The sequence below is a fragment of the Corvus hawaiiensis genome, chromosome 16 (genome assembly GCF_020740725.1).
Source record: "Corvus hawaiiensis isolate bCorHaw1 chromosome 16, bCorHaw1.pri.cur, whole genome shotgun sequence".
NCBI classification, from domain to species: domain Eukaryota; kingdom Metazoa; phylum Chordata; class Aves; order Passeriformes; family Corvidae; genus Corvus; species Corvus hawaiiensis.
The window spans coordinates 7910578-7934424 of NC_063228.1; the positions used below are offsets into that span (position 1 = coordinate 7910578).

The following is a 23847-nucleotide window of genomic DNA, read 5'->3' on the forward strand; positions in this document are numbered from 1 at the left end:
GGTAAATTATACAGAGTGAGGGGCGGACGCGGCTCTCGGGATAACAGCGGGCGCACGCGGCGAGCGCTCAGTGAGCGGCGAGGCGGCGGCGGGTGAGGATGTGTGGGGGTGGTGGGAGCGGGAGGGCACCGCTACACCTCCCTTCTTTTGTGCGCATTTAACCTTTATAAAGCTCTGCTGGGAAGTGGTTATGGCGCTGCCCGAGCCGGAGCCTGGCCGGGTGGGGCGCAGGGAGCGTCCTGGGAAGGCGCTCCGGGGGCCGCAGTAGCGTCCGGCGCGGTCTGAAAATCACTCGGGGTCTGCTGTGGCCCCGGGTGAGATAACGGCGCCCATAGCATCGGGAACATTTAAGCTTATTGCCTACGCCTGTGTGTGGGGAATGAAACCCGTGTTCCCATAAGCCCCGTGCCCGGCGGGTACAGGGAAGGAGGGGGTTGTAGTGGCTGTTTCGCAGAGCGCTTTTTTCTCCTGTAACAGGTAGCCCTGCCTGGCCGGTGAGAGCCGCGGCCCCGCCGTGGGCTGGGCTGATACTTCCATGGCGATCCCTTCCCCGGAGGAGCTGTGAAGAGCACGGGAATGCCGTGATGGACGGCGAGACGGGAGTCACAGCTGAAAACGATTCGTGTTTGTATTTTGGTGCGCAATAAAAGATTTAATGCTTAAAAGATGAAGCGTCTCTCTTCTTTCTAATTGTCCGAAGTCCTGCTCTTCGCTATGCTCGGAGCAGGGAAATCGCTCCGTTGGGGCTGGGAGGGAATGTTTTGCTGGAGAACGCTCTGGATCGCTGAGAAGATGCACCGCAGGAGCTACTGCGGGCTGGGTTATCGCCGCTCGCACGGAGCAAGGGGAATTTTGATCCCGTTACTCCGCAGCCGCCCCCTGCCCGCACCCAGCGCGGCGCGGGTGGCGGCCCCTCGCTTACGTCACTGCCGGGGCCGGAAGTGTTTGCCCATTTCCCGGAAGTGGCGGCCGGAAGCACGTGGGCCGCGGCCATGGCGGACATGGACCCGGCCGCCGCCGTCGCCCCCGTGCGCTTCAAGAGCAAGTGAGGGAGCGGCGGGACCGGGCTGGGGCTGCGAGGGCGAATGAGGGGCTGGGCCGCGCGGCCTGAGCCCCCGGGCCACCGCCGCTCCGCTTTAACGGGGCCTCTCCGCGCGTCTCTTTCCCTTCCAGCTATGCCGTGACGCGGAAGATCGAGCCGTTCTACAAGGGAGGAAGAATCCAGGTAATCCAGGCTCTGGAGGGACATTTGGGAATGTCGCGCCTCCTGGCTCTAACGTTCCTGTTCCCGATCCCTTTTCTTCAGATAAGCCGGGATGGGAAGTTCATGTTCTGCCCCTGTGGGAGCAAAGTCAACGTCATCGATGTGGAAACAGGAGCTCTCCTGCACAGCCTCCAGCAGGTGACCGGCCTCTCCTGAGGGTTTTCCTGGGCTCCCGGGGGATTTTCCCACTGTGGATATGAAGCTCCCAGGGGTGAGGAGTGCAGGGAAGGTGGGAACGGACCCAAACATAGGGTTTTGGGTGGTCCCCGATCTGTGCTCATTGTCAGCAGAGCCGCGTGAAGAAGGGAGCTCTGAGATCTTTCCAGGGATGGTTTAACTGTGGGATTTCCCTTCTTCTTTCCCAGGAGGAGGAAGAGGATGTCACAGCATTCGTGCTCAGCCCTGATGATGAGGTGGGTTTGTGCTGGGGGCTGTCAGGAGCCTGGGACAGGCTGAGCCAGGAACAGGGGGGATTTTGGGGTGTCTGTGCAGGGCCAGGGGTTGGACTCGATTATCCTTGTGCATCCCTTCCAACTCAGGATATTCCATGATTCTAATTCATGCCCTCTGTGCTTCCCGAGATCCCCCTGGAGCCTTCTCAGGCCCTTCCCTCTGGGTCAGACGCGGACTTGCTGAGAGCCTGAGCTCCAGCAGCAGCACCTCTGTGTGGGACCGACAGAAACCCAAACCCAGCCAGTGAATCAATCCGTGGTTAATGGTGCTTCCCTTGCCCCACTCCCAGGTGCTGGTGACGGGGAGCCGGGCGCTGCTGCTGCGCCAGTGGCACTGGAGGGAGCCCAGCTGTGCGCGCACCTGGCGAGCCGTGCACACCGCGCCCGTGGCCACCATGGCCTTCGACCCCACGGCCACCCTGCTGGCCACAGGTACGAGCCAGCACTGTCACGGTGGGGGTGACCCAAGGGATCTTCTGCTCCTGGAGAACTTCCCTTGGCAGCGACCTCCTGAGTGCAGTCAGGAGAGGTTCACTGCTCCAGTGCCATGTCCAGTTTGGAGATCTGTTGGCTTCCTATGTCTCTCCTCCGGAGTTCATTCCCAGATGTCCTGCTTTTTCCAGGTGGCTGCGACAGCACCATTAAGATCTGGGATATGATCAAACACTACTGCACACACAACCTGAAAGGATCCTCTGGAGTGGTACAGTAAGGATGAGTTGTGTTTGTCAGTCCCTGGCTGTGGTGGGATACTGGGATTGATGTGGAATTCTTGAGTTAATGGAACATGAAAGCCCATTCCAGAGAGGAAACAGTTTGGTCAAGAATTCTCATGGAATCACAGAGTTGTTGGGTAGGGACACCTTCCACTGGTCCAGGATGCTCCAAGCCCATCCAGCCTGTCCTGCTGTGGGATGTGCATTATTTAAAGATTGGGTGGTTTATTCCTGTCCTGTCCTCCTGCCCAGCCTGGTCAAGTTCCACCCGGACATCTCCCGCCTGCAGCTCTTCTCCTCCTCCATCGATTACAAGATCCGCATCTGGGACCTGAATTCCAGCAAATGTGTGGCAGTGCTGGACGGGCACTTCAGTGCTGTCACCTCGCTGGCATTTGCAGATGGGAACACCCTCCTGAGGTACCTCGTGGCAGGGCTTGACCCTCCATCTGTTCACCTCCTGAAGGACTGGGGGATTCTGGCAGGTTCTGCTGTGAGGGGAAGGGTTGGTACAAGTGCTCAGTGGGTGCCAGCACCTGTACATTGGAATCATGGAATGGTTTGGGTTGGAAGGACCTTAAAACCCAGCCAGTGCCACCCCCTGCCATGGGCAGGGAAACTTTCCACTATCCCAGGCTGCTCCAAGCCCCATCCAACCTGCCTGTGTTTTTGGGAATACCCTGTGCTGGTAAAGGGAGGGAATGCTGGTGCTCTCCCTCCCTTTGATTCTCCAGAGAGGTGTTGAACTCCCACAGTGCCAAATTTGCACCCAGAGCCGAGCTGAACAGATTTAGCACTAAAACTGAGCTTTTCATTTGCAGCTCTGGCCGTGATAAGATCTGCATGGTTTGGGACCTGGACACCAGGCAGAGCAAACGAACTGTTCCTGTCTACGAGGTGAAACTGCTTTTTGTTTCTTCTTTTGAGGTCCTTTGTAGTTTCTAGGCCATGGTTTCCCTCTTTAGGGTCTGTACATTGTGAAATCAGGTTTCTCTCCCTTCCCAGGGGTTTTCAGCTCTGGTTCTGTGCCTCTCTGACTCTTGCAGACCGTGGAAGCCGCTGTATTGTTGCCTGAAGAGGGAGATTTCTCTCAGCTGGGTGTGAAGAAACAAGGGCTGCACTTTGTCACAGCTGGCAGCAAAGGTGGGTGTCACTGCCACGTTTGGAGCCTGAAGGGTGGCACTTCAGTCACTTCACTGCTGTTATTCCTGGGATGTGTGTTCTCCATGTGGCTGGAGAGCAGGGCCTGCTCCTGAGTTCCTCGGGCAGGAGTGGATGAGCAGGACAGGGCAGGCATACTCTGATCCATTTAATACTCAAACACATTTATGTCTATTTTCAAACTCAATGAGTTTGATTTGCACTGAAGAAGCAAAACTTGGAGGGTTTTCCTGCCACCAGCATTGGATCCTGCCCAGTCCTGCCTTGGAGCTCTGTGGCTTTTCCCAGTGTACTTTGGATGATATTCCTTGGACATCCACTGTGTAAAGCAGTGGCTCTGCCATGATTTCTGCTGGTTTTTCAGGCATCCTGAGGGTGTGGGACGTGGCCACAGCTGCCTGTGTGCACACCCAGCCCGTGCCCTTCGTGCTGCGGGAGGAGCCGAGCGAGCGCAGCCTCTCCCAGTGCCAGTTTGTTCCCGCCAGGAATGAGATCCTCACCGTGTCCATGGAGCACAACATCGTCTTCTATGACGCTCAAACCCTTCAGCTCAGGAAGCAGGTGACAGCCCTCAGCCTCCCTTTCCCTCTTTCATGCTCCAGGATCAGCTCTGCTTCTGGAAGAGCTTTGCCCAGGGGAGCCCTTGGCTCCAGCCTGTTCTGGAATTGTTCCGTAGTGACAGGGAATTTCACTGGTTTGGGGGAATTTTGCCCAGACACCAACACAGAAATGAGAAAGCAGAACAGGCTTAAGCCAGAAATCCCTCCTGGGTGTAGAAATTACACCCAGTATTAAATGAAAACCAGTCATTCCCACCTTCTCCTTCAGCTGCCTTTTCCCTCTTGGACTGTTTCCATTCCAGCTCGCAGGATACAATGAGGAAGTTCTGGATGTGAAGTTCCTGGGCCCTGGTGACTCTCACATTGTTGTGGCCACCAATAGCCCCCAGCTGAAAGTGTTTGAGCTGGCAACATCCCACTGCCAGATCCTGTACGGCCACACAGGTGTGTGACAGCGCTGGCCAGGGGGGACGTGGGCAGCTCTTCCTTTATCCAGCTTCTCCTGAACTCTGGTGGAAATGAATCCTAGAATTCTTGCTGGAGCAGCATCACAGCAGGTTTGGGAGTTGTGTGGGGAAAGGGACCATGGGATACACCCTATCCCTGGCAGTGAGATCAGTTTAAATTGGAGCTGAAGGTGTAGATGTGTGACAGGCTCAGTCCATAGGGACTGGGGTGTCGTGTCCCAGACATGTCCCCTGTCTCATTAACTGGGCTCATCAAGCACTGGGCTCATTAACTAGCCCCTTTCTGTTGTCCCATCTCAGTATTGCTCTGCATCCACCAGGTTTTATTTCTTCTGTTTAGAAACAATCCTGGCTTTGGACGTCTTCAGAAAAGGCCTGATGTTTGTCACCTGTGCCAAGGTGTGTCACAGTTCTCCATTTAATGAAACTCTTTGTTCCTAGTGATCCTTGGGGGCAAAATTATATCATTTTTGGAACTCCAGAAAGGGAGTTTTTTTCATACAATCCCTGTCTTCTGCATCCCCCAAATACAAGGTTCTCCCACTATTCCTTTTTAATGTTGTCCCTGGGAAAATTGGTTGTATTTTATTGGCCTAAAGGAGGTGTTTCCTTCTCCAAACATCCTGGTCAGAAAAGTTGTTAGTGTGAGACTGATGGGGGAAAGGTGCCAAGAGCCCTGATGCACCCAAAAATAAAGCTCTGATACAACCAGAAATAAACCCCCATGCTGGAATTCCAGAGTGGGAGCTGATCTTGTCACCTGCTGTGACAAAGATGAAGGTTCAAGCTGGAATATCAGGGACCAGTCGGGCTCAGGGATGTGATGAAAGCGCAGGGGACCGATGACTTCCCAGAAAACTCCAGCATTTTCTGTCTTTCCTCCCCCCAGGACAGAAGCATCCGGGTGTGGCGGATGGGCAGGGCTGGCAGGGTCACCTGTGTGGCCCAGGGCCTGGGCCATGCCCACGGCGTGGGTGCTGTCGCCTGCTCCAGGTAACACAAACTGGGGGAGGGTTCCCCTTGTGACCACAGGGATTGAGGGGAATGTCCTGGTGGGTGCTGCCCCCCTCCCAGCTTCTCATGGTGCCCAAGTGTGAAGGGATCATGGAATGGTTTGGGTTGGAAGGGACCTCAAAGCCCATCCAGTCCCACCCCTGCCATGGGCAGGGACACCTTCCACTATCCCAGGTTGTTCCAAGCCCTGTCCAGCCTGGTCTTGGGCACTTCCAGGGATGGGGGAGTCACTCTGAAATGAAAGAGCTTGGAAAGACATGCAAACACTGTTCCACATCCCAGCAGAGGCTGAGTGTGGAGATCCCAGTCAGGGAGGAGAAACCACTGAATTGTTTCCCTGCACTTGATGGTTTCATTCCTTCCAGGCTGAAGGAAAGCTTTGTAGTGACCAGCAGCCAGGACTGCACCATCAAGATCTGGAACATCCCGGAATCCCTCACTTCCAAAGCAAAAGCAGCCTTGATCTCCAGCCCAGAGCCCCTCCATGCCAGAGTGACTGAGAGGGGCCATGACAAGGTATAGCTGCCCTGACCTTTTAGCGCCTCAGTCTCCCTCCTGTGCTGCAGCCCACGTTTGTTCCATGTCCCACAGCCAGAGCCAAGGCCTGACCCTCTTTCTCCTCCTCTTGTGGCTTCCCCAGGATATCAACAGCGTGGCAGTGTCCCCCAATGACAAACTGCTGGCCACAGGCTCACAGGACCGGCTGGCCAAGCTCTGGTCCTGCTCCGACTGCTCCCTCCTGGGGGTTTTCTCTGGGCACAAACGTGGGGTCTGGTGTGTGCAGTTCTCCCCTATGGATCAGGTCTTGGCCACCTCCTCAGCTGATGGGACCCTGAAGCTTTGGGGACTTCGGGACTTCAGCTGTCTGAAGGTGATGAGAACTTTGCCCCTTGCCCTGGGCAAAACCTTGGGGTTCGTTAAGGATCCTTCAAAAACCTGGAACTTATTTCTCTGGCCTTTATGAGTAAATCAGATCCTTTTGTGTCTCTCCAAAGGCCTGGCAGTGGCTCTGGCACTGCTGAGCTTCCTTTCTGTTTTCCAGACCTTTGAAGGCCACGATGCCTCAGTGCTGAAGACCATCTTTGTGAGCCGAGGGGCTCAGCTGCTCAGCAGGTTCGTGCCTGCCCAGGGATCTGGGGAGATTCCAGAATTAAGGGAATATCTGAGCTCATCACCAGCACCAAGAGGGAACAGTCTTGTGCCCAGAGAATCTTTGGAAGGATTAATAGGAAGATGCCATGTTTAGGCCAAGCTTTCTGTAGAGGTTATTTTAATCTTCCTCTTCTCCAGCAGTTCCATGGATTCCATGTGGCTGCTGTGGCATTGCTGGGTTGGGACAAACGCAGTAGACAGATCTAAGGGTGCATCTTGCCCGCTACAATTTTGGTTAATTCTGCTCCTGTTTGGAAGGCATTGGAATGGGACAAGTTCATCTGATATTTGAGGTGGCACAGAGCAAGAATGGATCTGTCCAGTGATTCTTTCTGTTGTGTTTCTCTTCCAAAAGTGGATCCGACGGTCTCTTAAAACTGTGGACAATTAAAACAAACGAGTGTGTGAAAACATTAGATGGTCATGAAGATAAAATCTGGGGCCTTCACGCCAACAAGAAAGATGACATGGTGGTGACAGCCTCCAGTGACTCCTGCATCACCCTGTGGCAGGTACAGCATGGGGGGTTGGTTCCTCCCTGGGTTAATAATCGGGATAATCGGAGAGCTCAGCATCCCAGTGGTTCATTCCTCACATGCTCTCCTCCTTTTCTGCCATTTGAAATTAGGTCAACAAGGCTGATCTTGGGGTTTGGGGGTATTTTTTGGCCATCCTGTATTTCCTTAGAGCAGCAGATGAGCCCCCAGCATTGGAGCTTTGGAGGGAGGTTGGGAATTGCTGGATTTAACATTTAAATTACTTGACCCCAAGATTTTGGTGCAGAAACTGGTTTCCAAATCACTCAATGGCTAAATCAAAATCCTTCTATATTAAAGTTGGATTTGATAAAGTTTTATCTTGTTTTTCATAGGATGTGACTGAAATTGAGGAGAAAGAAGCACAGGCTAAACAGGAGGAGCAGATTATGAAGTGAGTTGATCTTGTGCCATAAAGAGCTGTGAAAGGCAAACTGTGCAGTGAAACTGTCCACACCTGGAGCCATCCAGCTCCATCTGATCTCAATATTGGAGTGAGGGAATTGAGGTGTTTATTGACAAGCACCACGGACTTCTTAACCGTTATTGCCAAATCTGCTGCTTTTTGTGTAGTTTCTTTTTTTTCCACCACCCAAAGATTGGTTTCACTCTTGCCCCTGATTTGTTTTCCAGAGAGCAAGAGCTTTCTAACCTGCTCCATGAGAAACGGTACCTCAAAGCTCTGGGCCTGGCGATCTCCCTGGACCGGCCGCACACGGTGTTGACGGTGGTCAAGGGTGAGTCCAGAGCGTGCTCTGAAGGCATTTCCTGCCCTCTCTGCTTCCCAGAACACCTTTCCCAGCTAGTTCAAGGCTACAAAGTCCAATAATTAGTCTGAAATTCTCAGTTTTCCCTAAGTGAAATCACCCATGGTGTCCCTGCTCTCATTTCTGTCTCCAGCCATCCTCAAGGAACCTGAGGGGAGAAGGCGCCTGGAAGAGAACATTGTTCGGCTCCGCAAGGATCAGAAAGGTTTGTTGCAGGATTAAAGTGCTGAAAGCTTTTGGGTCAGAGGCTTGTTTTGTCACCTGAAATTAGAATCTTACAATCCTGGAATGGTTTGGGTTGGGAGGGAAATTAAACATTGTCCAGTCCCGCCCCCTGCCATGGGCAGGGACACCTTCCACTATTCCAGGTTGCTCCAAGCCCTCTCCAGCGTGGCCTTGGACGCTTCCAGGGATCCAGGGGAGCTTCCATCACTGTGTGGGAGCTGCACCTCTCTGTAGGACCCCAGGGATGTTTTCCAGTGTGGCCTCTCCCATATGCCAGCCTGGACAGGCTTCCTTCCCCCACAGAGGCAGTGCTGGCATTCCTGGTGACGTGGAACACCAACTCCCGAAACTGCCATGAGGCCCAGGCTGTCATGGAAACCCTCCTGAAGCACGAGGCGCCGGACAACCTGCTGCAGTTCTCAGGAATTAAATCTGCTGTGGAATCCCTGCTGCCCTACACGGGTGAGGCACTGCAGGCACGGGCATGGGCTGGAGGTGCTGACTTGGATCAGGGATCATGGAACAGTTTGGATTGGAAGGGATGGGTCAGTTAATCCAACCCCTGCCATGGGCAGGGACATCTTCCATCATCTCAGGCTGCTCCAAGCCCCATCCAACCTGGCCTGGGACACTTCCAGGGATGCAGGGGCAGCCACAGCTTCCCTGGGCCTTTTCACCCTCACAGGGAGGAATTCCTTCCCAGTATCCCATCTCCCCCTGCCCTCTGGAACTGGGAAGGCATTTCCTGTGTCCTGTCCCTCCACCCCTTGTCCCACGTCCCTCTCCAGCTCTCCTGGAGCCCCTTTAGGCACTGGAGGGTGCTCTGAGGCCTTCCAGGAGTGTTCCTTTCTCCAGGCTGGACATTTCCAGCTCTCCCAGCCTGGCTCCACAGTCTAAGGACAGGTTCTGCTGCCTCCCCTGTGACTCCAATCCTTTCCCTCCTTGCAGAGCGCCACTTCCAGAGGCTGAGCCGGCTGCTCCAGGCTTCCACGTTCATCGAGTTCATGTGGCAGAACATGAGGCTGGCAGATGTGGCCCAGCAGGACCAGGGGACTCTGTGACCCCCCTCCCACCAATTTCTCTTTCCAAAGAGCTCTTTCCCACCAGGATGGCAGCTGGATTTTTAGTTCTGTATTTTATAATAAATGTTCTAATTTCTAAACCAAGTCCAGCATCCAATTTACTCAGGGCTGAATGAAAGGAAAAGGTCGTTTCTTTGGCCAAGCCAGGGTTTGTGTTTTCACACCCTGAATTTTCAGACTCACAAACAGAAGTTAGTTTGGAATTAAAAGGCAGAATCCCACCTAGCAGTTGGGTTTAAAGGATTCACGGAACTGAGATCCTGCTTGGGCAAAGCCCCCTGGACCAAGGCAGGGGTCTCACCTGTGCCCACTCCAAATTTAGAAGCTGGGAGGGAGAAAAGCACAATTTAAATTCCCCAAATAGCAAATTTTTAAAGCATGAAACACAAGAAAGCTTCAGAGATATTTACATGTATTTTATTTCATTGACAAAAATATATAAAATACAAACAACATAAACACCGCATGTTCTTTATAAACATATTAAGAGATACCTGGGAGAATAAGTACAATTAACGCCATGAGTGTAGAGAAAAGTCTTAATTTTCCTATAACTTTTTCTAACTCAATTCTAGCAAATGAGTTTAGGATTAGAATCGTTGTGAGTTTCAGTAACTACCCAGCCCCCTGGAAAGGGGAATGTTTTGTCCATAAAAGTGACCTCTGTCCCCATCCCCAGGTGGGACACAAGCTGTGATTCCCCTGGTTGTGTTCCTGTGCCTGCACAAATATGGCTGGAGGGAACAGGGATGAGGTTTCTCCCCAAGAGGTTTTTTTTCTCACAACCATTCAGCAGATCCAGCCCATCCCTATAAAAAAAAAACCCCAAATCGACACCAGAAGTCAAAGAGTTAAAAAAAATCTATAAAATAGGGGGTTCAGGTAACTGACATCACACAGGTGCATCATCCCATCCCTCCCCAATCCAGTAACTAGCTCAGGGTGCCAGGAGTGACTAAGTCATGCTGGTGCCACGCCTTTGCCCTCCGCTGTGGCCATGGCTGTGTCAGCTCATCCTGCTGTGGGGAACAACACAGCCACGACTGTGAAACGCTCACATACTGCAAGGCAGGGTGAACAACTGCCTCAGGGAGAATTCACTGCCTGCTAAGTGACCTCCAGCTCTGGAGCTGCCGGATCCACACCGAGTGACACCACTCGCTCCTCTCCCAGTAGCTCCCTGACCCCTGTGGAAGCTGCAGCAGGAACGGTGGTGCCCAGGGAGGTGACGGCTGTGTGTGTGTTACTTGGGAGGGGACAGTCCCAAGCCCTGACGTTCCGGAGCTGCTCCCAGGGGCCTCCAGCGAGTGAGGCTGTCCCCATGTCCCCTCCAGGGCCACTAATGCCGGCTGGGGATCGGGAGCAGGGCCTGCAGGGCCGCCCGGGGAGCCGACTGCTGCACAGCGCGCTTGGTGACGGTGCTGCACCTCTGCAGGATCTCGTGGGCCGAGGGACGCGCCGGCACCTTGGGGACACCCGCGGCCAGCTCAGGGTCAGCGAGCGACGAGCCGAGCTCGGCTGCAGAGGACTCCACAAAGCCGGAATCGTTCCTGTTCCTGGCACTGAGGTGTGGGGATTTGCTGCTGTGCGTGGCCAGGCCGCGGCTCGGGGCGGGAGAGCTTCTGGCCTGCTCCACGTCGGGCAGGGATCGGGACAAGTCGGGCGTCCAGGCCAGCCGGGCGTCCCCCTCACTGCTTCTCGCCGAGCTCAGGGAGGAGCTGTCCAAATCCAGCTCCGGGGTGGAGCTGGCCCTGGGCAGAGACCGGGATCTGCTTCTCTGAGGGCTCCCGTCCTCCTCACGGGGGCCAAAGGAAGGGCTAGGCTGCAGCCTGGGCTGAGCAACAGCCTCCCCCCGGGGCTGGGGGGAGCAGAGGATGGGGGTGGAGGTGTTGAGGCCGCAGCTCATGATGGTCTGGAGCTTGTGGTGAGGGTTCTTGTAGGGCCGGAGGCACAGGGAGGGAATGTAGCCAGTGCAGCCATTGTACCTGAGGGCAGGGATGGAAAGAACACTGAGAAAACGCTTCCAGCAGCTCAGGCCGAGGGGAAGGAGCATAGCACTTGGGGAAGCAGTTCTGTGCTGTCCATGGGGTGTAAGGACAGGGAATCCATCCCCAGCCAAGGACATTCAGCTCAGGGGGCTCCTGTGCATCCCACACGGTGGGGAACAGCAAGCAGCACCTGCAGCAGGTAAGCAGCTCCCTCGGAGAGCCAGGACTTTGGGAAAGCCTCCTCACCGGATCAGCCACCAGCCGTTGTGGGACCTCCTGACCACCTCCACGACCACACCCTGGTTCAGCGAGAGCTCGTCTGCCTTCTGAGCCTCATAGGCCTGCACCACAAAGTACAAGCTGCCTGCAGAGAGAGGAAGAGGTTGGGTTTGCCTTGTGTAGAAAATGCTCCAATCCCAATGAAAGACCAGCCCAGCTGCAGGGCAACTGTCCCTGAGACAGCTGAGAGTGACTGGTTTGCTCAGGGACCCCAATCTGATCCATTTAGGCTGGATATAAGGAAAAAGTTTTTTACAAAAAGGGTGGGGAGGCCCTGGCACAGGGTGCCCAGGGAGGCTGTGGCTGCCCCATTCCTGGAAGTGTCCCAGGCCAGGCTGGATGGGGCTTGGAGCAACCTGGGACAGTGGAAGGTGTCGCTGCCCATGGCAGAGGGTGGAATGAGATGGGCTTTGAGGTCCTTTCCAAACCAAACCATTCCATGATTCCATGACCCACAGGTGGTGGCAGAGCTGACCACAAGAGTCAGAGGTCCAGGCAGGGACTCCAGGCAGTGGGTAAAGTGGTGGGGTTTTGCAGAACTCATGTTTTGAAGGAGGAACAGACTTACCCTCCTCATTTGAGCTAAAGGCATTCTGGATGTCCTCAGAGGCATCAAGCTCTTCCAGGTATGAGGCTGGGAACCAGGCTATCTGCTTGTCTGCGTTTTCCACCAGCCACCAGCCTACAAAGAACAAAAATACCCAGATTTTAACAGCCTGCAAGTTAAGACATGACAATAATCCCTGGGCAGGGGATACAAGAGACAGCAGGGGCATTCACTGTCCCCCCAGGTAAACACACAAGTGCAAACACCTGCAACCCTGACACTACCTCAGCATTTGCCGAGCTATGAATCCATCTGCCCATCCACCCCTGACACTGAATCTTCTCAAACTTACCAGTCATGTCCTTGATTAACACTTCCACAATCTCCTTCTGAGCCACTGTGAAAGGTTTGTTCTTTGTGTCTTTGGTTTCAAAGGCCTCAATGCAGCGGTAGCTCTCCGACGCCTGAGGGAGGGTGATGGAGAGGGGCTGGGGGTTCTTCTCCCTTCTGAATACTGATGGCATGATCACAACACTGGAAAGTAAAGTCTCATGTCAAAAATGCAAGTGGAAGGTTGAGTTTTTTATTGATTTTGGGAAAATCATTTCTGCAGCGGGCTGAGAAAAGCTTTAGGCATCAGAAACAAAATTAACCAGGATAGAAGCAGCCAGCTGAACTGCCCTGGAGTGTAACTGGTGTTTCCCTTCTATCCATATCCCATAACATTTTTGTCTCATGAACAAAGAAGAAAGTACAACTCAGATTTCATACCTGTTTTCAGGGAAGGAGGGATCAAGGTCTTGAGTCTGTGCCTTGAAAAACTGATTCACCTCTTCACCCTGGGAGATTTTCACATCCGTTTTCAGCAGCTCCTGGGAATACGTTTCCAGCAGTTTCAGGATCTCCAGGCACCTGTTCAGCTTCCCTCCCTTCCTCTGCTGCATAGTTATACCTTCAAAATAACAAGGGCACAGTTGGGACAGGACAGCAATGGATCTGGATCCTGGGAGCAGCATCTTTTCCCTGAACAGCAGCCGGGGTGCCCTCACCCACCACCCTTCCTGCCCAAGCCCAAACCGTACAAAGTCACTGTCCCTGCCTCCCTGTCATTTTTAACAGCTCCTGATATGATTTTTTAACATCTAAAATTTATCTTTTTTTCACATGTAAAGTTTCAAGAAGATCTAGGCCAATATTTGAAGTGTAGCATTAATTTACCAAGTGCAATTATCTATTAAAAAAAGCCTTTCTGGGTTATTTTAGGTCTGTATGAGACCCAAACGTTGATGTGACCCAGTGGTGCCATGGCAGGAGCAGGAGTGACCCCTAATCTGTTCCAGAGCAAGGTCAGACTCAGAGATTTCAGTCTCTGTCATGGGTTATGACTGTCCCCAACCACTCTCGTGTTTGTGGCCCATCAGAGATTTGTCCTTACCTTTAAACCTGGGTAAACTCCTCAGTGACCCACTTTCAGTGGGGAATTTTCTCTTCAGCTCCTTCTAAAAGCAAGGAGAAAGAGAGAACAGTGATTCCTCACAGCTGACACATGCCTGGGCTCCTTCCCCTCCCCAGGACAGGAACCTTGAAATTTCAGGAATTGAAAAGTCACTTACATGGAATTTCTTAAACTCTTCAAACGTCCTGTAGATGAGAATGTTGTTCTGATCTGACCAAGACACAAACATCATGTAGTTCTGGGAAATGAACAGGGGAAAGAAAAGCATTTTAATCACAATATTCAATTTTGGATGCTTTCAGGCAATCAGCATTTGCTGTGGTTTAGTTGTGGCTTCAGGCTGAGAGTGTCACAATAAAAACTAAATAAAACATTAAACCTACAAAAATATTTCCTTAATTCATAGCCCTAAATGGAAAATCATTGCTGAAACCAGGAGAATTTTGTGGTGCTGTGACAGAAAGAGAGCAAAATCCAAGATATGAAGCCCATTAAAAAACAAGTCCCCTTGTCCTAGATCCCAAGGCTCCGATCCCAACACTGTGGGGAATGAGCATACCCCCGGAAAAGTAACTCCTCTAGTTTCCCCATTTGTAAATTATATTTAAGGAGGAAAACAAAGCCAAAAAAAAGAGTAAAAGTTAAAGTACCTTCTCTTTTCTGCATTGCATGAAGCCAACAGCCTTCACATCCACGGGGTACCTGTTGCAGCTCATCTTCCCCACGGCTGCTCCTCCTCCTTCGCAGGGAGCTGGAGGGATGTGTGAGGGAAGGATGAGAGCTAGAGGGAGCAGAGATACGGCTCCAGCCCTGACCGCCGAGTTTAAATACCCTGGAGCAGGAGGCAGGGCAGAGGTGTTCCCGAGCTTCCTCCTCCGCCCAGCCACCAGGCAGAAATTCCGTAATTTGGCAAACTACCGCGTGCCTTTTACCTTTCCCCCTGCTTTTAACATGCAAATGCTGCCGGCTGCAGGCGGGACACAGTTCAGGGAACCGGGGAGGAGAAACACCTTCTTTTATCACATCCTTACTAACCAGTGCCGGGAAGGGAGCCAGGGTTGTTTGCTAGCCCTGCGTTAGAGGAGGTCACAGGGGCAGCAGCATCTGCTCCGAGATATTTCCGGGACACACGTGAGGTTTTTATGGCTGTATTGCACGGACGGCTGAGCTCACTCTAGTTCCAAAAACTGATTGAGAATATGAGTTGTTGTAAAACACAGATCAGGCACCACTTAATGTGGGTAATATTTGTTGCAAATATTATTTTCCCTGCTTTGTCGCACCTGCTGAGTTACTTTAAATAGACTTCTGGTAGTTTTATCTGTATGTCCATGGAGATACCAATGTTATGAACAGACACATCCCCAGGGTGTAACTAAAAGACTGAAACTTCCTCAGGTTTAAATACGTGATGGAGATTCATCTCTGAGTGCCCTGCCCTGCATCCAGCCAGGTGTCCATACCCTCCCAGGGCACCCACCAGTTCTTCCCAAGGAGCAGCTCCACTGCCCAGAGGCACAGGGAGAGGTAATTCCAGCCTTGGACAGCCTGTCCTCTCCCTGAACCTCAGGACTGATGGGTACCGTGTGATCAAACCGTCTCTTCTTTGATAAAGCCGCAACTGAATCATTATCACTATAATTATCTTTATAATTTTCATTATTGGAACCCAAACTGAGGGGCTCGGCCGTGCCTCCCTTTCATTTCCCAGCTACGCTTGGTGTCTCCAACCCTCAGCAAAAGCTGCAGGTGATTTTTCATCTACTAAAAAAAACCCCCAGAACTGGAATAGGGAGCCAAGCCAGATTCCTTCTGGATGGCTGGAAAATACAGTGAGGAGGGTCTTGGTTTGTGTTCCAAGAGCACAGGAGGCTGCTCCCACACAGCAGGGTGGCAGTTTCTGGGGACAAAGGAAGCAGGTTTATTGCAGTTGGATTTATTGCTGCTGGGTGTCTGTACTACATTAAAAAGGGAAAGTAATCCAAGGAGGAGTTTGGTTCAGTGTGGATTTTGGAAAAAAAAAAATCTCTCCAACAGCATCTCCAGGGCATTTCCTGGCTCAGGAAGCTGCACGGGAGCTGCCCTGTGGAAAAGGGATGTGAAGCAGCCTCCTGCCCTCCACAGCCCTGGAATCAGAGCCTCCATCCCTCTGTTAGAAAGGCTCCAGCCAAAGCATGTGCTGGTAAATCTCCGCAGATCAAAGGGTGAGGATTTTATGGAGTGAGAGGAAATCACTTCATCCAGCAAATTTATTTAGAAGGCCGCAGTCTCCAAGGTGCCAAAACCCTTTCCTGACTCCATGTCCTCAAACCTGCACTCCTTGGCTTCTCCTTGGCAGCCAAGCCAGGGCCAAGCTCACCCTCACATGGCTCTGTGAAGTGGCTCTTGGAAATATCTGGGACCAAGACTCCCAATGAAGCACCTTGGCCTGGTTTTCTGTCTCAGAGCAAATACAAACCACTTTCCAAGAGTGTAAAGGTTTAAACATGTTTATCCTGACTGGGAAAAGCCAAAGACAAGGAAAGCCTTGGAGGAGCTGCAGGAGGAGGAGATGGCTGGGGAGGTTCAGAGAGCACCTTGATCTGCAGATGCCATAAAAACCAGAAGAGTAGGAAATAGCCTTGGTCAGAGGCTTTGCTGTATTTCACCATTCTCAGGGAATTCAAGCAAAAAGGGGGGTGTGGAAAACACCTAATGGAATGTTACAACAGGAAGGTGAAGCTACATGGGGGGTTGCAAGTCACCCGAGGCAGAAGGACCAGCCATGCAGTTTGGAGAGCTGATCTGGAAAAGACTGGACTGATTGGGAGATTGCTGGTGACAGGGGTGTTGTACAAAACCAAATATGAGCAAAAGTGCTAAAAATTCAATAATTCATTATAGAGAAAATGTTTTGTGGAAGTGAAGGTCACTGTAACACAGAACTGAGGTGCAGGGAGGGAGAGGAAAAGCCTGGCACTCCTCCAAGACACCAACACCGCTAGAGTCACCTGGAGGGCTCAGTTCCAGTTCTGCAGCTGTCACAGCAGTACCAGTGCCCTGGCGGTGTCAAGTGTGATGTCACGAAACTGTCTACTCCAGAATGACCTCATGAGTCACGTCTGCAGTGACACCAGCTGCGAAACCAAAAGGACGGCTGGGCCAGATGGCCCTTGGATGGGCACAATGCTCCTCCAACCTCTCCACAACACCCAGCCATGCCAGGGCCATTCCTGTCAGGAAGGATGGATAACAGACTGGAAGAGGCTGCTTCTGCTGGTTGCATTGGAACTCACTTATAGAAAACTAAGACAAATGTTGTTTTTCTGACATTATCAAGTTTACCTTGTGTCTTCTACAGCTTCCATGTCATCCTGCCATAAATCAGTGCTTCCTCATGGGTAATTATTAATGGCAGGGGAGGAGGGGTCTGCCCAGAAAAAGTGAGACTCAGCAAGAATTGCTGGACGTTGCTGTTTCATCATCGATATTTATTCACACAGCTTTGAGGGCAGCAGTTAATTTTCCTTTAGTTGTTTTACAACGTACCAAAGAGATCATCAATTAACAGGCAATATGTAGGAGTGCACTGCTCAGCTTTGCCAAGATGCAGGAAAGATGGGATTTTTCCATAATAACTCCCATAATTCTGCTCCAAGAGAGCCTCCTGCACCCCACCCAGGTGAAGCTCTGCTACTCAAGGAGCATCACTCTGGCCATAAACAGCTGCTCAGAAACATGTTTGTGTCATGGCAGGTGACTAAGGCATTGTCACAGGGAGTCACACCAGACTGCCTGCCCAGATTGTCCATGACTGGGAAGACAAAGGAGGTCATCCAGAGACTGCAGGAAAGCCCATATCACCAGGGCTGTCCCACTGAGTATTTCCATTCCAAGATCAGCTTCCCATCCATAACAAATAAACACTGATGCTCTGCTTGTCTTTTCATTTCAGTGTGGATCAGGAGTAACTTCAGTAGAAGCAGAATCTGAGTGCACAAATGCTCAGGGACAGCCACAGGCTGCTCCTCTCCAGCTCCCTCTGAGCCATTTTCCAATTCTAACAAGAAACAGCCTTGTCCCAAATGCTTGGAGAGAAGGATCTGTGTTATGAACATCCTTTCCCACACACAGAAGTCGTGTCTGGGCTGGTGGTTGACCTCTGCCCCTCAAGGCTGATGATATGTAGGACTCTGCATCAGGGATTTCTCATTCTACACCCCGCACAGGAAAGGCAAAGAGAGGAAAAGTCCTCAAACCACCCTCAGGACACTGCAGCTGTGAGGAAGAGATACAGAAAGGAGCTGTGAGCACAGCCAAGGGGGGCCTGGAACAAAGCTAGTGGAAAAGCTTCATCTTTCCCTCACTCACCTTCAGGATCAAAACCTGCCCTTTACTGTTCTTGAAGGTCACCTGCGATGACACACGACCTATCAGCACCTTTAATGAAAAGCCCAGATGCTAAAAGCCGATTTTAAAAGTACAAAGAGGTTTTAGACTTTCAATAAATAGAGAAACAGAGCTTTATTTAAAAAGGATAATGAAAACCCAGACACTGGAGTTGACAAAAGTCTCCTTCACCTCATGAACAAAGGAAGCAGTTGAACTTTCACACAGGCTGAGAGATTTTGCAGTAACTACTCCAGAAGAAAGTATTTAATTTCATCCTAATTTCAGCAGCTGCTGCAGGCACTAAAGCATTTTTCTGTGGCAGACTCAATTCAGCAACTCTTTGAGCCCAGGCAGCAGCTCAGTCCTCTCTCACTTCATCACAGAAGCTTCCTAAGGTGCACATCCCTCTTCAGTGCAGGGGGTCACTCATTGTTCACAGGCAGCTTTATTTCAGGATCCAAAATCACAGCATCGCATCAAACTCCCTCAAACCTCACTCCCAACGGGTGATTTTCTTTGCAAAGCCCTTGGGATGGCCTCACCCAGCCCAGGGAGAGCTCTGCCTGCCACAGGAGGTTTGCTCGCTGCCTGGGGCACGCACAGCGGATGGGCTCCTGTTTACCAAGCACTTGTTCCAATCATTTCATAGTTGTTTTATAAGAGTGATGTGTTTTCCTCAGGTTATGGAGCGGATAAAAGTGTGATTCAAGAGGGAATCTTCCAGAAAGAGTGAGAATGTAACTTAAGCTACTGCAAGAGGAGGTTTCCTGAACCATTTTCTCAGGAAAAAGTGGTGTTTGATGTGTGTGCCACAAGGCCAGCGCTGTGTGGACATGTTGGGACCCAGGAATGAGATGTGAAGGAAGAAGAAAAGCAGGGTTGAGTTTCCAAGGGGGTTTGAGACTCTGCAGTGCACAGCCTGCCTTACACATTCCCAAATCCAGCAGGGGAAAATCCCAGCAACATCAGTACAGCCAAAAGCAAGCGCAGCAAGCACCAGCGAACATGGAGAAATACTGTTTTCACTTGGGCAAAATCTGTCCTTACTTCATGCTAAATGTAGTAACTTGATCAGAGACAAGACCGTTGTGTTCCTTCCAGATTAGTCAGAGATGCTCATCCCACTCTTTCCTCATTCCCCACGGCCGTTGAGGAGCAGAGTATACACAGTGCCTTATCTCTCCTGGGGATTCCACCAGCACCAGCAGCTCTGGGTAAAAGTTCACCTGTATTTCAGAGCAAAGACTGCAACTTGTGTTCCTTGTCCCCCTCAGAAACCCGAGAAAACCAGATTCAATCTTCACTCAAAATCCTGGTGGGAGAAGAGTAATGTGGAAGGAGTTGTTCTTTCATTAATATTTAATTCTTAATGAGTCAAAACATAGCAACTGTTACCTGAGGAAAACCTCTTCCACTGAAGAGGACTTCATGTTGACTTCCTTTGACCTCCTTGTGGCAAAAGGGAATCACCCCAAATCAGGGGCCACTCTCCTTTTGCAAAGCCAAGAGGAACAGGAGCGGCTCACTGAAGACTTTGTGCTTCATTTTTCAAGAACACAAAAGGAACCCCCAATTTTGCTGTGTTTATCCTCAGAATGGATTAACTGATTCCAGGGATGGTCAGAGTGGGTCTGGGAAGGAGGAGACAGATTGGAGCATGACACAAACAGGACCATCTGAACCAATCTGAAGAAATAATTTGGTTTTCTCCCTGCCCCTGCCATTGCCAATATATACACCATTACTCATGGATTCTCATTTTAATCAGCAAGAGGATCCACACATAAAAATGGCACCAACTTTAAAAGAACAAACTCAATGTCTAGTGTAGATGCCTAGATTTGAGCAAGGCAGTGCCTTGTGCTCAGTCTTACACTTCAGACTGTTCTGAACACATTTCAGCAGTTCTGGATGGATCTGACTGAGATCAGCATCTCACCCATTCCCTGGCAGGGAGGCTGCAGGCTCCTTCCTGATATCTGGGGGATAATACTTTATACTTTTGGGAGATTTTGCAGGTGATGTAGTGTACGCAAGCAGAGATATGGTTCAGTTACCTAGAAATAAACGTCTTTTTTGGTTGTTGTTGCTATTTCCTAGTTGGCTGTAATTTCTCAAACAAGTCTGTGACTAATTCCTGGTGCTGGCTTGTCACTGGTCAGACTTTAGGCTCACATTCTTACGTGTAAATACAAGACAGCTTCCTGCTGTATTCCCCTGCAGAGGGAAACTGTTACATTCAGCTGGAACTACCTACAAAACCATCACAAAAACACTTGGTAAAACACTTGGTAAGGATCCTGAGAGGCACAGGGTAAATTTTCCCCCCCAAAAAATCATAGAATCATGGAATGGTTTGGGTTGAAAGGACCTTAAAGTCCATCCAGTGCCACCCCCTGCCAGGGGCAGGGACACCTTCCACTATCCCAGGCTGCTCCAAGCCCCATCCAGCCTGGCCTTGGGCACTTCCAGGGATCCAGGGGCAGCCAGGACCTCTCTGGGCAACCTATTCCAGTTGCCTTATTTAAAACTTTAAATAAATTACTGAATATTCAGTGGTGTTTAGATTCCCAAATGAAGAAGGCTCTGAGAATATTATTCCTTGTCCCAGTCCATAAATGACCAACCTGCAGGAACCTGGGGTCACACTGCTGGGAAAGAGTTGTGTGAAGCCTCCTTGGGATCATCCCTCCTCGGGATCATTTTTTCATGTGTCTCTTCTCCTCAGAGCCACCCCTCCTTGAGGTCACCCTGCTTTGCTCAGGGGCTGTATTTAGGATGGGACCTTTGTCCTTGTCCAAGCCCACTGTGAGGGTTCCTGTGTCATGGATTTTGCAGGGCTCAGAGGGGCAGGGAGGGTATCCAGCCTCATTTCTTCTTCCTTCCCCAAGCCCCACTGTCAGCTGCCTCTTCCCAGTTATTGTTTAGCAGGTGCAAAGGTAAGAGCAGAAGATCAAACACCTCTGAGAAAGGCAAACACAGCCTTTTATTCTCTCCAGTATGGGTTTTACTGCTGCTTCCTGGTGATTGCTGTCATCACCCCCTGAGCTGCCCCATTCCAGGCGTCCCTCTGAGGAAGAGGGACATACTCAGTGACATCAGCAACTTCAGTGGGCTCAGTCTCACAGATGCCAGTAACTGAAAATAGGTGCATTGCTGGCAGCACCTGGGTCCAGGAGCCCTGGGCAGGGACACCTTCCACTATCCCAAGTTGCTCCAAGCCCCATCCAGCCTGGCCTTGGACACTCCCAGGGATCCAGGGGCAGCCACAGCTTCTCTGGGCAGCCTGTGCCAGGGCCTCTCCACCCCGCAAAGGGAAGAATTCCTCCCTCAGATCCAATCTGTGTGAGGAGTTTGTTTGGTAACAGGCTCTAGCACACTCCAGCTCCTAAATCAGTGCTGGGAGCAGAAGGGTGGGTGGGTTATGGCTGCCCAAAGGGAACAGGAGGGAATGTTCCCTCATCGCTCCTCAGCTCTGCATCACATTCCTTCCTTTGGATGGAACTAATTTGGCTCCGCACTTGGTTTCATTTAGAGACAGTGAGTTTTCTTGTTCTGACTTGAATTTGAGCATTTCTCTATTTTTTTAACTTTGAAATCCAAGCTGATGCTGGACCTGAGGGCAAGTGGACAAAACTGGGAGGACATTTTCCTAAAGGGCCAGCTCTGCTCCTACAGCCCAGCAGGAAAGGGATGAGGGGAGCAATGTGGAGCACAAATCTCTGGAACCAACAGCCTCCTTCCAGGCTATGAGTTTTTTCCTTTTCAATAAAAATGCTGATATTTTAATGGACTCCATAAATGAAATCACTGTCAAGGAAGCAGTCTGCTAACGGCTAAGCCAGGAGATTGCTGTGACTTGGAAACATCTTGGCAACTATTTAATTGCTTGAAGACCAAACAATAAAGCTCTGGAGGAAATTCCCTTGGTATCTCATTCTCGTTTTTCCTGATTTTACAAAAATTAATGAGCTCATGAGCATCAGTTAAAACATTTATTGGTGGGCAAGGAAAACAGACATAAAAATGTTGCTGTCCCTACTTGATCTTTCCTTTGTGTGTGAAATTTATAGTTGTCTACAACTTTAGACAAAGCCATTCCAGCAGTTCCTACCAGTTACTCACGTCTTCTCCCTCCCTCACGAATATCAGCAAAGAAACATTCCCATGAAATCGCAAATAAATAGAAATAAAGGAGCACTGGTAAACAGAGACCCCAACATGGAGATCCAGACCATCAGCTTAGTGCTCCACAGAGCAGGAGACAGCTCAGCCATTTCCACGTGAAACACACCAAGTGTTGAAATATTTTTGAGGGCAAGTTTTTAAGGGTTTTCTCTAAATTGATGCTTTTTCTAATAAACATTTTACACCACACTGTGTTAATTATATAAGGTGACATTTTGGTCCACCTCCATCCCAGACATACATTTGTTTGCATTAAGCAAAATAATAGTATTTTTCACTTGACCTACAGGTGATGAACAGGAGAAAAGTTGAAGTGGATACAATATTCACATTGTTCACGGTAGGAGACTTATCTTGTGGCTCTCAAACCTTTAAGAGCATGACAGAATCAAGCCAAAAAAGAGGATGAGAGCAAGTCTGTGCCACTCTCCAAATTTTCACCCTCTGACCTCCATTAATAATTTCTTAAGGCTGCAGCTAATTAATGTTTCCAAGGGGTGAAAGAGCAGGATCCAAAGTCTGATGCCAGGCTGGACCATTGCCCAGGAGCTGGGTCACCACCCTCATGTGCTCACAAGCCTGTGGCTCTCTGGGAATAAAAGAAATGCCAAATGTCCACTCAAGACCAAGGCCCTGGGGACAGGTCTGGCTCTCCATCACCCTGAGGAACCCAGCCACTCCGAGGCAGTGCCTGCCTTGGTGTGACACGTGCCAACACTCTCAGAAAGAGGAAAATCCTCCCTCAAGATGGATTTACAAGCATGTGACAGGTGTTAAAAACATGTAGAACTCCATATGGTCATGTTGCAATAGAGGAGCATGGGTTGAACGGAGTTATCCATTTGTTTGTCCATAAAATCGCCCTGTTGATTGTGTGATTGTGCTGGAGAGAACACTGAGGTGCCTGTCGGCACTGCTGGCACGAAGGAGAGCTGCTGTGCGCCATGGCCTCTGCCACACACAGTATCTACACATCGCAGAATCCCAGAATAGTTGAGTTTGGAAGAGATCATCCAGTCCAGCCCCCTGCCCAGGCAGGGTCACCTGGAGCAGGTGACACAGGAACATGTCCAGGTGGGTTTGGGATGTCTCCAGAGAGGGAGACTCCACACCCTCCCTGGGAAGCTGTTCCAGTGTTCTGCCACCATCCTGGAAAGAAGTTCTTCTTTATGTTGTGGTGGAACTTGCTGTGTTTTAATTTCTGGCCATTGCTCCTCATCCTGTCACTGAACAGTCTGGCACCATCCTCTGACAGCCCTGGGAGAGATTTGTATGGATTGATGGGATCCCCCTCAGCCTTCCCTTCTCCAGACTGACCAGGCCCAGCTCCCGCAGTCTCTGCTCATCACAGAGATGCTCCAGGCCCCATGTGTATGTATATTTATACGTATTTTTGTCCTTATTTGGGAGGATCATATGAGAGGAGCTGCTCTGACACCCTCCGAGGGAACATGGCAGAACCCTCCTCACACAGCGGGGAAACAGACGGAGACCCCCTTCAGCCTCCCGCTGAGGGGATACCTGTGCCCACCCTGAGGGTGTGCACAGACCCATCATACCCGAGCGGCGATGTGAAGCGAAACGCGAGGGAGCACAGGCAGGCGTCCCATGTAAAGCAACCC

At 51.0% G+C, this 23847-nt stretch overlaps 2 protein-coding genes, 1 long non-coding RNA gene and 1 other non-coding gene across 4 annotated transcripts; 3 read left to right on the forward strand and 1 right to left on the reverse strand.

Annotated features, from left to right (window-relative positions):
• The first annotated feature begins 22 nt into the window (after positions 1–22).
• LOC125334407 lies at positions 23–665 on the forward strand. The gene is made up of 2 exons (XR_007207134.1): positions 23–92; positions 478–665. It is a non-coding gene; the product is annotated as an uncharacterized LOC125334407 (long non-coding RNA).
• On the forward strand, positions 277–402 carry LOC125334529. The gene has a single exon (XR_007207163.1). It is a non-coding gene; the product is annotated as a small nucleolar RNA ACA64 (small nucleolar RNA).
• Positions 666–964: 299 nt separating the features above from the next.
• TBL3 (transducin beta like 3) lies at positions 965–9480 on the forward strand. The gene is made up of 22 exons (XM_048321283.1): positions 965–1045; positions 1174–1225; positions 1307–1402; positions 1630–1677; positions 2007–2148; positions 2340–2424; positions 2685–2852; positions 3254–3329; positions 3479–3575; positions 3958–4154; positions 4456–4597; positions 4961–5019; positions 5510–5613; positions 6000–6150; positions 6275–6505; positions 6677–6747; positions 7142–7298; positions 7658–7716; positions 7956–8059; positions 8223–8294; positions 8618–8776; positions 9263–9480. Exons 1-22 carry the CDS (start codon positions 993–995, stop codon positions 9373–9375), a joined length of 2436 nt encoding a protein of 811 aa, XP_048177240.1. The 5' UTR covers positions 965–992; the 3' UTR covers positions 9376–9480.
• A 387-nt stretch (positions 9481–9867) lies between these two features.
• NOXO1 (NADPH oxidase organizer 1) lies at positions 9868–14452 on the reverse strand. Its single transcript, XM_048320967.1, has 8 exons — positions 14317–14452; positions 13824–13904; positions 13646–13709; positions 12982–13162; positions 12563–12744; positions 12232–12345; positions 11631–11748; positions 9868–11381 (listed from the first exon to the last, which is right to left on the reverse strand). Exons 1-8 carry the CDS (start codon positions 14380–14382, stop codon positions 10736–10738), a joined length of 1452 nt encoding a protein of 483 aa, XP_048176924.1. The 5' UTR covers positions 14383–14452; the 3' UTR covers positions 9868–10735.
• Positions 14453–23847: the final 9395 nt, after the last annotated feature.